Here is a 16,110-nt window from a genome sequence, read left to right as displayed (position 1 = left end):
GGAAGTGATATGGAATAGAAAACATTGTCGCAAAGGGTCTGTGAGATAAGGAATTGATGAATTTAGGGTTCCTATAGCCCTATACATAGGACATAGGCCTGCACTCTTGTGTAGGGGTTCTAAGAAGTGACAGTTACACCTAGAGGGTTTACCAGTATGGTTTGATACCGAGAAGGATCTGTTAGAAGGTGTGGTTAATAACGGACTAAGATCTAGGGGAAAATAGTTTTGGCCAATCTGGTGTAGGGTTAAAGCAATACAGCTTTGCAAGTGGGTTGTGTTAGGGAAATCTTGACAGAACTTAACTAATAGAGAGAGGAGTTTGGCTGAAGTGCAGACATATCTAAGATGGAATGGGTGGGTAAGATGCTGGGATCAAGATCTTTCTATCAGCAAGAACAGTAATTGAGATTGAGAAACAATATAGAAAATCATGATGAAGCGATGATTGTGCTTATTCCTTCTCATTTACTTGATAATGTTTTCTGTAGTCAATAAAAAAGGGAAATCATGATGAAACAAAGGGGAAATAATATAATTGTTAGATAGCCACCAAGAAAGAGAAGAAGAATTAGAGAAAAAGGAGATATAACATACAATTATCCCATAACAAATGGATTTTTTATCAGCAACACAGAAACCATTCATTCATTAAAGCTTTCAGAAAAAAAAAGGAATACAACAAGTTGTGAGAAACTTGCTAACCCATTACAAAACAAGCCACCCAGCTCTATATTACAACTGTGCCCGGTACATGTGTTGTCTTTGAACCCCTTGCTTAGCTAAACCATCTGCTGAGCGTTAGCAGATCTTCTAACCGAACTTATTTGAATTCTCATGTCTTTTGACAGACATTTGAAGTACTTGAATTCATTTCTAAGCTGCCAAGTCAGGCCCTCACCTTTCTTAAACCATCCCACTACTATCTTCGGATCACCTTCAATGATCAAATTACTAATTCACATATCTTTAGCTATTGATAAAAAAAAAAAAAATTCACATCTCTTTAGCTTTCTCAACCCCAGAAACTGTAGCTAAAAGTTCTGCTCTTACCAAATCACCTTGCTCAATTGGGCCTGAGAACAAGGCACACATAATGCCACTTTCATCTCTAATCACCCGTCCAATTCCAGAGGACTCGGATTGCCCACACTACTACCATTGAAATTCAGTTTCATCCAACCACCTGCTGGGGGTTTGGTTACCTCTAGGTTTTTTTGTTTCCTAGAGGAAGAGCCAGCAATTGCCCCCTAACTTCTGAAGAAGCCCTCCACCTTGAAGTTTGAAAAGAATTTCAAGATCTTTACCCAGGGTGCAAAGTTATGAGATCTATCACTGCCTACTTACTCCTCTCTTCTCCCCCAAAATTCTTGAATTTCTTTCTTCCCACACTGTCCAAATCACTGCTTCCCTTGTGCATCTCCACAAAATTCTGCCCCTCCTTTTTTGTGCTTCTCAAAACAGAAGAGCTAAATAACCACTCCAAACTGGCAGGATGGTTCCACCTGCAACCAAAAAGAGAAAATACCATTCTCAAAGACCACAAACAAAAGGGTAAGAGATCAAGAGATGAAAAGCAGTCTCACCCATAAGAAACACCAATTGGGGACAAGGACCAATTTGGCCTTTTCCTTTGAAGCTTATTGCAAGTATTAATGCAACCATGAAAAACTTCCTAATAGAAGGCATTGACCTTTGGAGAAATAGGGGAGCACCTGATTTCTTTCACAAGAAAGGGGGGGTGGGGGGTGGGGGGAGGAAGTGGCTACAAAGGAGTTAAAAAGGATTTACAAGAAAAAACCCCACCAGGATTAAGGGACCACAAACGGTCATCTCTTCCTTCAAGATCAAAGACTATAGAATCCAAGAGGCTCAACAAGTTAGACACCAAAGAAGTTTCCAACTCTCTAAGATTCCTAGTGAAGCCCAAGTTCCAATTCAGCATTGAAGAAAAAGGATGGAATTGGATAAAATTTGCCACATGTCTATCTTTAAGATCGGAAAGAACAAACATGGAAGGAGAAACATCTTTAAGAGGGGACTCCCATGTCTACACATCTTCCCAAAACCTTATCTTATGGCTAGAAGCCAAATCATACCTTACATGATTAAGGAAACATGGAGGATACCTTGTATAGCTTTCCGAGTTGCAGCAAGAGTAGCTCTTTGTAGAGAACCAACACTCCATCCATCTCTAGATAGCCCATGAATGCTAGCCACAACTTTATGCCATGACCTCTCATTTTCCACAGGAAAGCACCAAAGCCACTTGCTCAAAAGGGCCAAGTTTTTCATGCTCATTATTGGTAATTCCCAAGCCCCCTTCTTTCTTCCTTTTAATTACCTTTTCCCATTTCACCGAATGATCTTTCTTCCCTTCCTCTAGTTCCCGGAGAAAATCCCTCATTAGCTTCTCAATTCTCTTCACAACTGTCAGGGGCATCCTGGAGACTAACGTGTAATATTATTGGGAGGTTAACTAAAGTGGATTTAATCAAAGTAAGTCTCCCACTCAAATAGATATAATTATTTTCCACCTGACTCGTCTCTTCTCAATTCTTTCCATATATGGGCCCCAAAAACTAACTGACCTAGGGTTATCACCTAGGGGTAATCTTAAATATCTTAACGACCACTCCCCACTCTCACATCCCAAAGTCTTTGCCAATGACCTCAATTCCCTTTCTTCTAAATTGACACCAGTCACTGGGCTTTTATTTCAATTAACATTGAAATTAGACATTTTCTCAAATAGACTAACTGTCAACTTCAAATTCTCAACCACATTTTTATTCTCCCCATCACAAAAGATCAAAATAAAATAAAAGAAGGGGTTAACCAATCCATAGGAGACTCTTAATTATGTCCTAAAATAAAAATAAAGAGAAGGCTCTAAAGACATGTCAGTCCAATTTAAGACATCTTACCTACAAGATATCTAATCAAGTAATTAAAACTCTTTGAACCTTACATAGACTCTTGTCCACAGCTATGAGTTAGGCTTCTATCAGGGTAGAGTCCATGCTTGCACCGTTCGCGTAGCATGAAGATGTGCCACGTGTTTTTTGGTTCGTGTGCTGGCTTAATGCATGCGAAATGCATTAAACAGAGCCTATCCTTCATGCCGTTAGCTTCTCATTCATTCCATTCCACTTGCTGCTCGAGACTTGTCGGACTTTGCCCTCGACAATCACTTTCACTCTCTCCCCCTCCAACCAATGGCGATTATCAGCCATCACCGACAACTGTTAACACCAGCTACCGGAAAAAAACCTCAGGTGTTTTGGACCGTGCCTTGATAGAAGCTGGACTCCTGTCAATAGTAATCAATGTTCAGATTTGCCTACCCTTGTTGAACAAGCAAGAATGGAGGATTCTATGGAGAAAGAAGTCTGACGAGAGAAGAGATGGCCACCGATAACAAGAAGTGGAGGTGTCATCGTCGTTGTCTCGTGTTTTCTCACTTTGTCGTTTGGGGAGTTGGTTTCAACCTTCAGTTTGGAGAATGTTGTCTGCAGCCATGGGCTGTTCATGGTGGCGCCGAACCAATGCGACCCATCGACTAAGACCTATCTTCCAACGCCCCTTGCAATTCTCTGATGAAACCACTTCCATCCTCGTCTGTGTCTCCCATCCCCCTGATTTCCCTTCTCTCCATCTCCACATTCTTGGCACCGCTTCCCTCTCTCTCGATGATGAAGGAGTTTTCGCTAACCTGCCCTATTCGAAGTTATGGTCAAGTGCATTCTCCTTTGTAACTGCCAGCCAATCTCTCTCTCTCTCTCTCTCACCCTTCTCCTTTCTAGTTCCCCGCACTAGTGGATGTTTTCTTATGAGATTAGAACTAGTTTATGTTCTAGTATTCTTTGGGTATTTGAGAGACATGCTTTTTATTTGATTGCTTCATTGATTGTGTTATGAATACAAAGACACAAGGAATTTGCTGATTTTTAGGCTCAGTTTGGAAAGAGTACAAATAGAAATATGTAAAGTATACAAAATACAAGGTTTTCTACTCTACAATCTGCATATTTATATTTATACTCCTAAACTGAGCCTTAAGGACATTTGAGTGGTTATATTGAGTCCTGATGGGCTGGGAACAAGCAAGTCCAAGCCTAATAAATTATTGGATTGAGCCTAATACCCACAAAGTTGAGCTTATACCAGCAAGTTCAAGAAGTTGGTTTTCAATTCATTAGGACCCATATGATATGTAGAGGATTTATATTCAATCAAACCTGAAACCACAAAAATCTACGGTGATAATAGAAACAAAGTTACAACAAAAAGTTAAGTAACAATAGTAACTCACTACAGGGATGAAATCATAAAAAAAATTCACAGAGATCTAAATAACAAGGTAAAATCTCAATAAAAATTCACTAACGAAATGGAGTTAGAAAACAATGAATGAATATTTAAATGAAAATAATAGGTAATGGTAACAACACCTACTCTAGTTTAAATGATAGGTTGAAACCGACTCCCCAAGCGACAAAGTGAGAAAACACGAGACAACGACAATGACACCTCCACTTCTTGTTGTCGGTGGCAATCTCTTCTCTTGTTGGACTTCTTTCTCCATAGAATCCTCCATTCTCGCTTGTTTAGCAAGGGTAGGCGAATCTTAACTCTGATTACCGTTAATAGGAGTCCGACTTCTATCAGTTGCCGGTAATAACAGTTCGACTTCTATCAGGGCAGAGCCAAAATACCTGAGGTTTTTCTCTGGTCGCCGGTGTTAAAAGTCGCCGGTGATGACTATTGGTTGCCGCCAGTTGGGGAGGGAGAGTGACTGGTGAGGGCAGAGTCTGGCTAGGCTCAAGCGGGAAGTGGGATGGAGTGAATGAGAAGCTAACGACATTAAGTATAGACTCCATTTAATTCGTTTGGCATGCATTAAGCCAACGCATGAACCGAAAGATGCATGGTGCATCCTCATGCTGCGCAAACGGTGCAAGCATGGACAATGCCCGATAGAAGCTGGACTCCGCAGCTATTTGTAATTAGATTCTAAATACACAATTTACCCATACAGAAAAAACAGAAAATTATAGACCTGTCATTGAAGGTGATAAACCATGAAAATTCTAATTTTTCCCAAATGAGTGGGAGAATCTATTCACCAAGGAAGTGGTCAAGAGCTTCTAGGGCTCCCTAGTGGGTCTCTCTATACATATGGGTGGTGAAATTAGCTAGTTTTCTCCCAAATTCCCTTTTTGGCAGTTCTTCTTTAGGGAACAATCAAGATATCTAGATTCTTCATTGATGAACATCCCTTACACTTCCCCTGAGGCCTTTAGTTGGGTTATGCTTTTCTGACCAGGAGAATACTGCTATTAACAATGAATAATAAGTTCCTTCCACCTTTTCTTTATATTTATAGGTATTCGTGTTAACTTCTATGGACATTTTGTGATCTTTTTAAAATGCTTAGTTCTTACTAATAAAAAAAATGCTTCATGCTTACTAATAAAAAAATGCTTCATGTACACCTGCTATTTTAATGTGACATTGTGCTCCTGAAAATTTAGTCTATACTATTTTTTGCCTTTTATCTTAATTGATTTATTCTATCAAAAGTTCAAAACATAAGCCTTCTAGGGTTTCATTGAAACTAATGCTTTGTTTGCTAAATTGGTAAAAAAATACTGCAACTTTTGTCTTTTATATGAAGGATGAGGGGATCCTTGTGATTCCTACAGTTGCTGATCCTCCTCCAAAACTCGGTGCAAAAGAGATTTTATCTGAAGAGTACCAGATCCGTGCTTTTAGCTTGTTGAGTATTGCTAGCATATCGGGTTGCTGCCAGGTAAAATATTCTTGTTTATTCCTGAAGGGCATAAGATTTCCTGAGACATGTTCCTTCACCAGTGTGCTTATAGGAAATATTTTTCTTAGTTTTCTTCTGTAATAATAACCTATACTGCATTTGTTTTTCTTTCTATTTTACTTTCATCTCTCTGCAGGTGTCCTTACCACTAGGATTCTATGACAAGTATCCCATCTCAGTTTCCTTTGTAGCAAGGCATGGTGGTGATCGCTTTTTACTGGATACTGTACAAACTATGTTCGCTTGTCTTCAGGAGCAGGTAGATATAGCTGCAAATTCCAAAGTTTCAGCTAATGCCATCAGCAAGGAAGATTCTGCTGAGATTGCTAAAGAAAAGGTAGGAGTCTCTTATATCTTTCTTTATGAAGTTCTCTGGAATTATGGTTTTATATAGGACATTGTTTCATTATGGTTTTTATTGAATATGCTATCTATAATTATGGGAAAATGTTTAGTACTTTAGAAATTTATCCCATTGGATTCTCATATGTTTTTGACCTCTGGACCTTATTTATAATGCTATATTATAATATTTCTTGTGTTTGACCAGCCATTTTTTTAGGCATCTATTGTTTCCTTGCTAAAGTAGTTGGACTCCTTATTTATCAGAAAAAAAGTAGCTGGACTCCTTGATGCCATTCCTTGGGATGTTTCTGTTATTCAAGTTTTTATTTTTTCTACATCATACATTTAACTCGTGTGAATCCTTCATCATTGTTAAAGATCTATCAATTACTTGGTAAAAAAAACTGAAGCTCTTTGCATTTTTTATTTTACTTGGTAAAAATTTGCATCCTCATTCTTTATAGTTAGCTCCCCCTTTCTTCATGACACATGTATGATGGAAAATAAACTTTATTTAAAATTTTAAATAGTCTTTGAATTACCCATGGGGCTTATTCTAGCACAAGATCCCCTTGGAAAAATTGAGATATGGCAAAGTAAAGCATTATCATATACTCAAATCGATTTGCATGGCATGAACCAGATAAATGATCAGATATACAAATCAAAATGATTACATTCAAACAATAATTAGATTTTTTTCCAAGATCTGTTTTTTTCTCATTACCGATAAAAAATTGACTTTTTATCTTTTCTTTCATTAAACGGTTCAATTGTAAGATTTAAATTGGAACCTTTGGGTTTCATTATTCTAATTGTGTATTGCATCATAAATCATAGGGTTTTGACAAATTTGGCTGGTAATATTATCAAACCTTCATTCTTGTGATACACAAAGGGAAGGACATGTGGTGGTGGTGGTAGCATTTGCAAACCTGAGTACCACTCTTCTTTTTGTCAGGCAGCCTTTGGTTGTCATTACTTGAGCTCAAGTCCCAGGTTTCTTGTCCAGTACCATAGTTTGTGTTGAGGTCTTCAAAATCAATTCAGAGGTGAACTAATTTGTCTTGCACGGATTGGACTATGAGTCAATAAACATATAAGTTTTGTCCAATTGGAATCTATTTAACTGTTCCAATCTAGTTGCTGTAACCTGGGATGTTTATTGCCTGTTCTATCCTGTTTACCGAAATTCATAGCATCTTCCAAAAAATAAAAAGAGAGATGTTCCAAGTTTCTTGCTTTTTGTTTATAGTAAAATAAAATAAAGTACAAGACAAGGTGATAAGAAATCATCCAAAAGTAAAGGGAACATGACAAATAACAGTAACAACCTAACCAGCACCAACCAAAGCAAAATCTCTTACAAAACCCCTGATGCCAATACCAGACCCACAAACCAAAGCAACTTCCTCTATCACAATTCAGCAAGAAAACAAAGTAGCAGATCCACAACAAAATAAATCATGACTATCTTTATAGACTCCTTCAATGTCCTCATGTGCTCAGATCGCCTAGGCCGCAGCCATAAAAGTTTAGTTTAAAGTGATAAGTTCATTCTCTTGTAATAATTGTCCAATTTGAAGAGGAAAGAGCTGCTATTTGCCGGCTTCTAATGATGTCATCCTTAGAAAAGGGGTAACAATATCCAAGGTCCCTTGGCTTCTTTCTGCCTCCTTTTCCTCTCATAAAGAGATTTGGTAGTCCTCTCTATCCAGCAGGGTATCTTTCATGATGTGGACTACTGCACTTGTTGAGATGTGTTGTCCTCTTGATTTCTGATTGGCGAAAAAGCCTTTTTCTTCATTGTCCAATGAACCAGACCACCAGGGAATGTTTTCTGAGATTTTCCTTGTCAGTTGCTATTTTCTCTACTCTTGATACAGTGGTGATCTGGAAAGTAAATGGGTCAAGTAACAGATACAAGGTGGCTTGGAAAGTCACTTTCTTTGCAATTATTTGGGACTTTTCATGATGTTCCTCATTGATTATGTCTTTTTTTTTTTTTGATAAAATGATAGAAAGTGATTAAGTATATAATTTATCATCTTGTGGATTTGTACCCCTTAGCTTCTAACTGTACATGGCTTATACTTAAGAAATTCTGATGATTAATACTGCTTTCTCTTTCATACAAAAAGGACAGAAGAAAGAGCAAGAAGAGAGGTTACTGTTTTTCTGTCTTAGGTAAGAAAGAGATACCATGTCATAATAATGTCTACCTGTTCCACCTTACTCTTTGCTACTCGTTTTTTGAATATCAATGAGATGAATACCTTTCCCAAAGTCCTTTCTCTCAATCAGAATGTAACATTTTATTCTTTCTCCTTTTGTTTTGTTAAAGATTAATCCCTATTATTACTTCAACACATACACACATGAAGATTAGGTAGGAAATCGGAGATTTTTCAGTGGCTTAATTTGAAAATTTCACTGGTAGTTAGATTACCAGGAAGTTGGTCTTGACATTTCATTTGCATATAGTTTTTTTTTTTTTTTTTAAACAGGTAAAGTATTGAATTGTATTAAAATATGTGGAAACTCATAAACAATCAGTCCATGTACAATGAGAGCCTGTACATTGGGAATATACAAGAAGTATCAATCAAAGAAAGGTCCAGCTTGCAAAAATGAGAAAAGCTGCACTCCCTTGAATGCCCTTTGTACACTTAACCAAGAGCACAAAAATCATACAATCTTGTTTTTTGTTGAAACTACATCAGCAAAATTGTGATCAAAGATTCAGCTGTTCCTTGTACTTTGAGAATGTGAAGATTTGAACCCAAACACTTATTGTTAGAAAGACTATGGTTTCATTGGACCATTGAGTCAATTATGGTGAATTGGTCAATTATTATTATTATTATTATAGTTTTAAAGAACATGTTTGTCCTTTTAGGGGGGCGTGGCGTAATGAAAAAACAGATTCACAATAGAACTGTTCTTGATAAGATAGGTTCTGATTACAAGGCCATTTAGAGGTTTTGACTTAGAATGAAACCGAACCAACTGCTCACCCTTATAAATGACCAATTAAACCACTGGATCATCACCTGTGTTAGGTCTGCGGAGAGAACTTCCCATCCTATTAAATCGTAGGTACAATTACCCTTTCCAGAGGGCCCATATGATGGCAGATGTAAAGATCCTCCCAAGCAATTTGCCCCTAGTGTTCAGTGCCTTGAGGGACCACCCCTTCAGAAGTTGAAGAGCTGATTCAGGTAAGCATGACTGAACTCCAAAGCAGGATAAAACCATTTCCCACAGTTGGGAAGAAAAACTGCAATGGATGAAAAGATGAATGGAGGATTCAGAAGTCTCATTGCACAAGGGGCATAGGATGTTCGAAGGAAGCATCCCCCTTCTGAGCAGCCGATCAGTGGTTAGACATTCACCCAGCGCTGCAATCCAAATCAGGAAGGAAGCCTTGGATGGGACATAGGAATTCCAGATCAAGGCCCAAGGGAAATCAATGTCCTCCCATGACATCAAGTTGTTGTAGGACTGAGAGGAAAACTTGCCTGGGGAGCTCCAAGATTGGAATCTTTCATCTCCAGTCTGAGGATTAGGCAGGATGTTTTGAATGAGGCTTAACAACTCAGTCAGTGGGCTGTTTTCCCAATCATTGAGATTTCTTTGAAAAGTGGGACCCCAAACAACCTCCCCATTCAGAGTCAAAGCATTCTTCAACCATAGACCTGTTCATGGGCCAGGCCGGGCTGGGCTTTGTCTCTGAATAAACAGAATATACCCAGGCCTGCGGGCGGTCTTGAGCCCAAGCCCGGCCAGAAAATTGGAAAAAGATTTTTTTTCTTTTTTTTATTCAATAAAAAACTGTTTTATTTATATTAAAAGACCTCAAAACCTAAAAAATAATGAAAGATCTCACTATTACTTGAAAAAAGATTAGAATAATAAAGAAAAAAAATATTATATATATTTTATTATATAAAATATATTTTTGTTATATAAATACATTATCGAGTTGGGCTCAGGCCTAAAACATTGGGCCCGGCCCGTCGGGCTACCCGGCCCATGAACAGGTCTATTCAACCACAGTATCCTTATCATGTGCAATCTCAAAAAGAGAAGGAAATCTCTCCTGTAGAGCCTGATTCCTGCACCACCGGTCATGCCAGAATTTTAGGCGATTACCTTTACCAACCTTGCACCTGATGCCCCTCAAGAAAACAGGGAGACCTGTATCTGTCCTTGCTGAATCTCCATCACCATTTACCCAGATGAGCCTTATTCACCAGTTTGGTATTTTTCATGCCAAGGCCTCCAATTTTTCTAGGCTGGCACACAGATTTCCAGTTCACCAGATTGAATTTAGAATTGTTCCTTCATCCTGCTCACAGAAAGACCCTCATTTTCTTCTCTAAAATTCTTGCAACACTTGTAGGCATTTGGAATAGAGACAGATAATGGATAGGGAGTGAGGATAGAACGCTCTGGATTAAGGTGAGCTTACCTCCTTTTGAAAGGTATTTAAATTTTCACAAAGATAATTTCTTGTCAAATCTTTCAATAATATGATCCCAGATTTTCTTAGAGATGCACCTAGCACCCAGAGGTAGGCCAAGATAGGTGGAGGGTAGCTTCCCTTCCTTGCAGCCTAGGATGTTAGCCAAAGTGGGCTCAGGTAGCCCTTCTCCTGTCTTCATTAGTTCATCTTGGAGAGGTTAATCTTGAGGCCTGAGACAGCTTAGAATCATCTTAGAATGAAGCCTAGAGAAATCAATTGATCGGCTGAAGAGTCAAGAAAGAAGATGGTATCATCAGCAAACTGGAGCAAGGGGATATGATCTCTACCCACCCCAACTTTAAACCCTTGACTAAAGCCTCCATCTGCTGCCCGATAAGTGAGCTTGCTTAGAGCTTCCATAATTATGTTGAAAAGGAAAGGGGACGGGGGATCCCCTTGCCTCAACCCTCTTGAATCTTGGAACTTCCCATAAGAGACACCTTGAGAAGGATGGAAAAGTTGGGAGTGGTAACACATACCTTGATCTAACTCCATTTTTAGCTAAAATTCATTATCTTTAGCATGCAGTCTAGGAAACTCCAACTAACATGATCAAAAGCCTTTTCTAAATTCGCCTTGAGAATTATCTACCCTCTTTTGTGAGTCAATCAATTCATTGGCAATGAGGACACCATCAAGAATTTGTCGCCCCTCAACCAAAGCTCCTTGGGTAGGGGAGATAATCTGACGCATCACCCTTTTCAGCCTTGAAGCTAAAACTTTTGCCAGGATTTTATAGATACTTCCCAAGAGACTAATAGGTCTGAGGTCCATCAACTCTAAAGTCCATTCCTTGGGAATTAGAATGATGAAAGTAGAATTGAGACACCTTTCTAGTGCGGCCTTGGAGTGGAATTCCTCAAAAACCAACAAGAGATCCTGTTTGATAAAAGACCAGCTCATCTTATAGAACTTCACTGTGAAACCTTCAGGGCCTGGCATCTTGTCCCCTTCCAGATGGAAAGTAGCCTCCCTGATTTCCTCCTCCGTGAAAGGCTTTTCCAGGTCCGAAGAAGCCTCATTAGAAATTCTATTGAAGTCCAGCCCATCAAGCCTTGGCCTTCTAGCCCTTTTTTCTTTGTAAAGATTAGAATAGAATTCCACAATAGCATTTTTGACCTGGTTTTCCTCCTCCAGCACCAGCCCATTAACTTTTAAAGCCTTAATACTGTTAATGCGCCTTTGGCATGGCCATCTTGAGAAACAAAGCTGTGTTGTTATCACCTTCTTTTAATGATGAGCTCCAAGATCTCTTCCTCCATTTCACCTCTTTTTGATAGGTAATTTTATCATAGTTTATCTTGGCCTGAAGCTTCCTTTTCCTGTTATCCTCACACCTCACTTAAAGGACCCCTTTCATCCTCCAAATCAAGATCAACAATTTGTTGTAAGTAGTCTGCCTTTTTAGCTTCTATTCCTTTGAAAACTTTTTTGTTCCAGACTTTGATTTTTTGTTTCAACTCCTTCAATTTCTAGTGGAAGATGTGACTTTCCGAACCTGTAAAGCTCATACTTTCCTACCAACGCTGAACTCCTCAACGAAGCCTTCCTCATTCAACCGCATGTGTTCAAACCTGAAGGACTCACGGCCACAAGGCACCCGCCCACTGAGAGGGGGGGCATATGATCTGAGAGAGGTCTGGGGAGGGCAGATTGGAGCAAGTTGGGGAGGCTGTCCTCCCACTTCGGAGAGATTAGGAAACGATCCAGTTTGACCAAGGTAGGAGTGGCTTTGTTGTTTGTCCAGGTAAAGTTAGCACCAGCAAGAGTCAAATCCATCAGGCCCCACCGCTGCACAAAATTTACAAGCCCTCTCATACCCCAGTCACCTTTAGCTGAACCAATTTTCTCTGAAGGGAACCTAATAGTATTAAAGTCCCCACTAATGCACCAAGGTGTGGAGGTGTCTCCCTCCTTGACTCCGTCAAGCTTTTGCATATAGTTTTGACTTTAAACTTTTTGGTACATATTATTGGACAATAAGTTTGGATATTAATGGTTATGACATGGATAATTCCCCTTTAATTACCTTAAAAGGTGAATCTAAAGTATATTGTGTTTTGCTTTGACATATCTTAATTCCATCATATTGCAAACATTGCCATGTAGCTGTTTTATGTAGCTTTCTTGAATGCATCTGTTTTTGGATAACTTTTGTTTTCTAGTTTCATATATGCCATAATATTTTCATGGTATTATCATGTACCATTCTGGTTATGTTGCCATGATTTTTATGCATGTATCGTTTTGGTTATATTTTATTCGCATTTTTATGTAGTTAGTCTCTGCCAAATTTCTCCTGGCCAGAGATATAACTATGTATGTAGTTAGTCACGGTTGGGTTTTTCCATTGTGACCTGGGTGATCAGGGCCCAAATCTTGGAAATAGCCTCTGTGTATCTTCAGGGGTAATGCTGCATACTTCTGTCCCTCCACAGGCCCAGCATTGGCAGGAGCCTTTTGCACCGGGTTGCTCTTTATGTAATTACCTTCTGAGATACTTGCCCTGACGTGTAAACAATCTCATGCTTTTCTTTTCTCTTGTCTGTAGTAATTGGTTTACGTAGTGCTTTGGTCATGTCTATGTTCAGGGCAATGCTGCTTTCAAAGATAAACAGTGGCAGAAGGCTATCAGCTTCTATACAGAAGCAATCAAACTTAGTAGCAAAAATGCAACCTACTACAGTAACAGGGCTGCTGCATATCTGGAAATTGGGAGGTATTATTAATTTATTCGCTTGAGTTTTTTTATTTTTATTTTTTTTCCTTGCTTTGATTCTTAGGTTATTATCTTTGCTTAATGATTTCCATGGTGTTCATACAGCTACCACCAAGCTGAGGCAGATTGCAGCACAGCCATTAATCTTGATAAAAAGGTGCATTCTTTTATGGTTAATACTTCAATTTTTGGTTTTTGATACTTTAGAAGTTAGAATTGTATTTATTAATACATAAAGGTGGGTTCCTTTATGGTTAGTACTTTTCTGTCCAACTTGTTTTCAAGCTTAAATGGACTGGTGAATTAATCTCCATACCATATCTTTTCAAGTGAAAGAATTTTTGATCTTTAATTTTGAGTCGCACCCTGAGAGGGGTGCTTTTAGGATTACATGCATCTAAAAGAAGCTAGAGTCCTGCATCCTTGGTAGAATATTCTTGCTGCTTTGTGGGGTTAATTTATGGTTGTGGTATTGTGGACAATGGTCAAATGAAATATGGCATTGGCTATAAGTGCCATGTAGTGGAGGCAACAATCCAATCATACCCCGTTAGAAAGTTGTTCCCTTCACCTTTAGGAGATCTCAAGTTCATAAGTTATGATATCCAAGTGCCTAAGATGTTTAGCAACTGTTTATGATAGTGTGTCAGAATTAACATGCTGTTTGTTTAGGAAACTAGTATTTGTTAGTCCACCTGAATAGACTTAAGTCTACTGATCAATTCTGCCGTGTCAGTCTCTACTGTCAAACCTTGCATGGTGAACATGATAGATGTATTAATAAGTTGTTCAAGGACTAAGACCATTTCTGGTTGGTATATAAGGGTGAGTATTTGAATGTGATGATCTACATGGCTTTGATATCTTTGGTAGTCGTCTTCATGGCTTTGATTGAATAGCATTTCATTGGATAGCATGGGTGCCAACTACCCAGGTGTCTGCAAGTGCCTGATATGCCAATGTCCAAAATTCTTGGCAAATAGCACATGCTAATAGATAAATATTAAATCGCATAAATATTTCATAAAAACAAGAAAATATTTGAAATAAGCCCTTGCAGTTTTGAATTATTAGCATATTTTCTTGTGAAACCATGTTTTGAATTAAGCCCTTGCAGTTTTTTGCCTTTCTTCAAATTGGAGCTTGGGGCCTTGGTCTAGGTGTCCACACATAAATCTACTACTTTTGATAGGTGAATGCTCAGACCAGATCTAGTCATTGCCCTGTCTCGAACCCAAGAGCTGCTGCTTCTGAGTGGGTGCTGACATCCAGTGGGCTAAAAGGTGGATTGACCACGTGAAATAACTTGAATATCATTTTTTGAAGCTCAAAAAATCCCATGAAAAGTCTTATTTTTTCTTGAAGCTGTGTTTGATTTGAAAGAAAAGATAGGGAAAAGAAGGGAAAACATTTGTTCTATAATTGCATATATAGTGTTCATGAAATTAAATTTTCTTTGAAAGTGAGCACAATAATATATTACTGACATTGTCTTTTGCATCTTTTGCCAATTTATTCATTTATTGTAGAATGTAAAAGCTTATTTAAGAAGAGGAACAGCACGGGAGATGCTTGGTTATTACAAGGAGGCCATTGAAGGTGAGTCTGCTATCTTAATTTTTTTTACTAAAAGTTTTTTAGCTTTGTATATACTTACCAAAAAGATCTACTATCTCAGAAGAGTTGAATTTTCTGTCTCAAATAGTAGCAGCAGATCATAAAATTGTGTTAACACATGGTAACTCAGAGTTGTCACCGGGTGGATAAAGATTAATATGTAGAATTCTAATTTGGCTGTAGTGGCTCTGGCTCATGGTATGGGATTCGGTTGATTGTGACAGGCTCTGCCATAGTTTGTAATTCCCTAGGTTCCATAGCAACTAACAATCATATAGACTTCATATCACAACATAGAAAATCAACATGTTCATGAGAAAAAAATAGAAAACTCAGAAAATATAGGGCTCGAAACCCTTATCTTTGTCCCAAGAAAACAAGAGAAGGGTGATTAAAATTTTAAGTTTTCTTGCCTATTGGTTAGGGTTTTGAAGTCTTCAAGGGTTCAAGACAACTATTGGGCTTTTGCTGCTGCAACTAAAAGTTTCTTCAGCACATTCCTCTCTCTGTTTGAACATTGAATCCAGACACTAATTTCATGTGATGGTCTCTTTTTTTTTTGTGTTTTTAATTACAGATTTCAGATATGCACTTGTTCTAGAGCCTACCAATAAGAGAGCATCCCTCTCCGCTGAAAGATTGAGAAAATTGTTTCAATAAACACTTGAAGTTGTTTTAGAGAAGAATTTTCTTAGAGGCTTGGTTTCTGAACTGAATATCTGCTTCGGCCTTTAAGCAACTTCAACTGCTTCACCCTTCAAGAAGCCCTTTCAAAAGCCTAATGGAAGATTTTGTTCCTTGCCCATCCAAGCAAATTTATGAAGGAATTAGATGTATACGCATGCTTCATCCTGTTAGTGACTTGAGCAGCTCTAGTTTCTTGTTTCTGGGATTTGTAAGTATCATGCAATTTTGTCTTTTATGCTCAATTTTGTTTTTTCCTGGAGAGTGTATTCAAGCGTTCAACCTAATTTAAGTTTTGATTGATTCAAACAGTCTGAGAAACAGTGTAATTCTGATTCTGTAACGTGGCAGTGGCATATGCCATCACCATGGCATTTTTCA

At 38.4% G+C, this 16,110-nt stretch overlaps 1 protein-coding gene across 2 annotated transcripts in view; it reads left to right on the top strand.

Annotated features, from left to right (window-relative positions):
• The window catches only part of LOC148855130 (translocon at the outer membrane of chloroplasts 64-like), a 39,748-nt gene extending 23,638 nt beyond the window's left edge, over nt 1–16,110 (top strand). The window contains exons 8-14 of one of the 2 annotated variants that reach the window (XR_016112899.1): nt 5,681–5,815; nt 5,973–6,173; nt 8,323–8,368; nt 13,301–13,428; nt 13,534–13,585; nt 14,958–15,027; nt 15,623–16,110. Coding sequence is in view for 1 of the 2 variants with exons in the window: in XM_088984450.1 (XP_088840576.1) it covers nt 5,681–5,815; nt 5,973–6,173; nt 13,301–13,428; nt 13,534–13,585; nt 14,958–15,027; nt 15,623–15,705 (669 nt within the window). In the remaining variant the exon portion in view is untranslated. The remainder of the gene's footprint in view (nt 1–5,680; nt 5,816–5,972; nt 6,174–8,322; nt 8,369–13,300; nt 13,429–13,533; nt 13,586–14,957; nt 15,028–15,622) is intronic. The other variant, XM_088984450.1, reaches the window with a different exon arrangement.

Source organism: Nelumbo lutea, chromosome 4 (assembly GCF_056320005.1).
Source record: "Nelumbo lutea isolate HS-2025 chromosome 4, American lotus-T2T, whole genome shotgun sequence".
In the NCBI taxonomy this organism is placed as follows: Eukaryota; Viridiplantae; Streptophyta; class Magnoliopsida; order Proteales; family Nelumbonaceae; genus Nelumbo; species Nelumbo lutea.
This window is presented reverse-complemented; position numbering and strand designations above follow the sequence as displayed.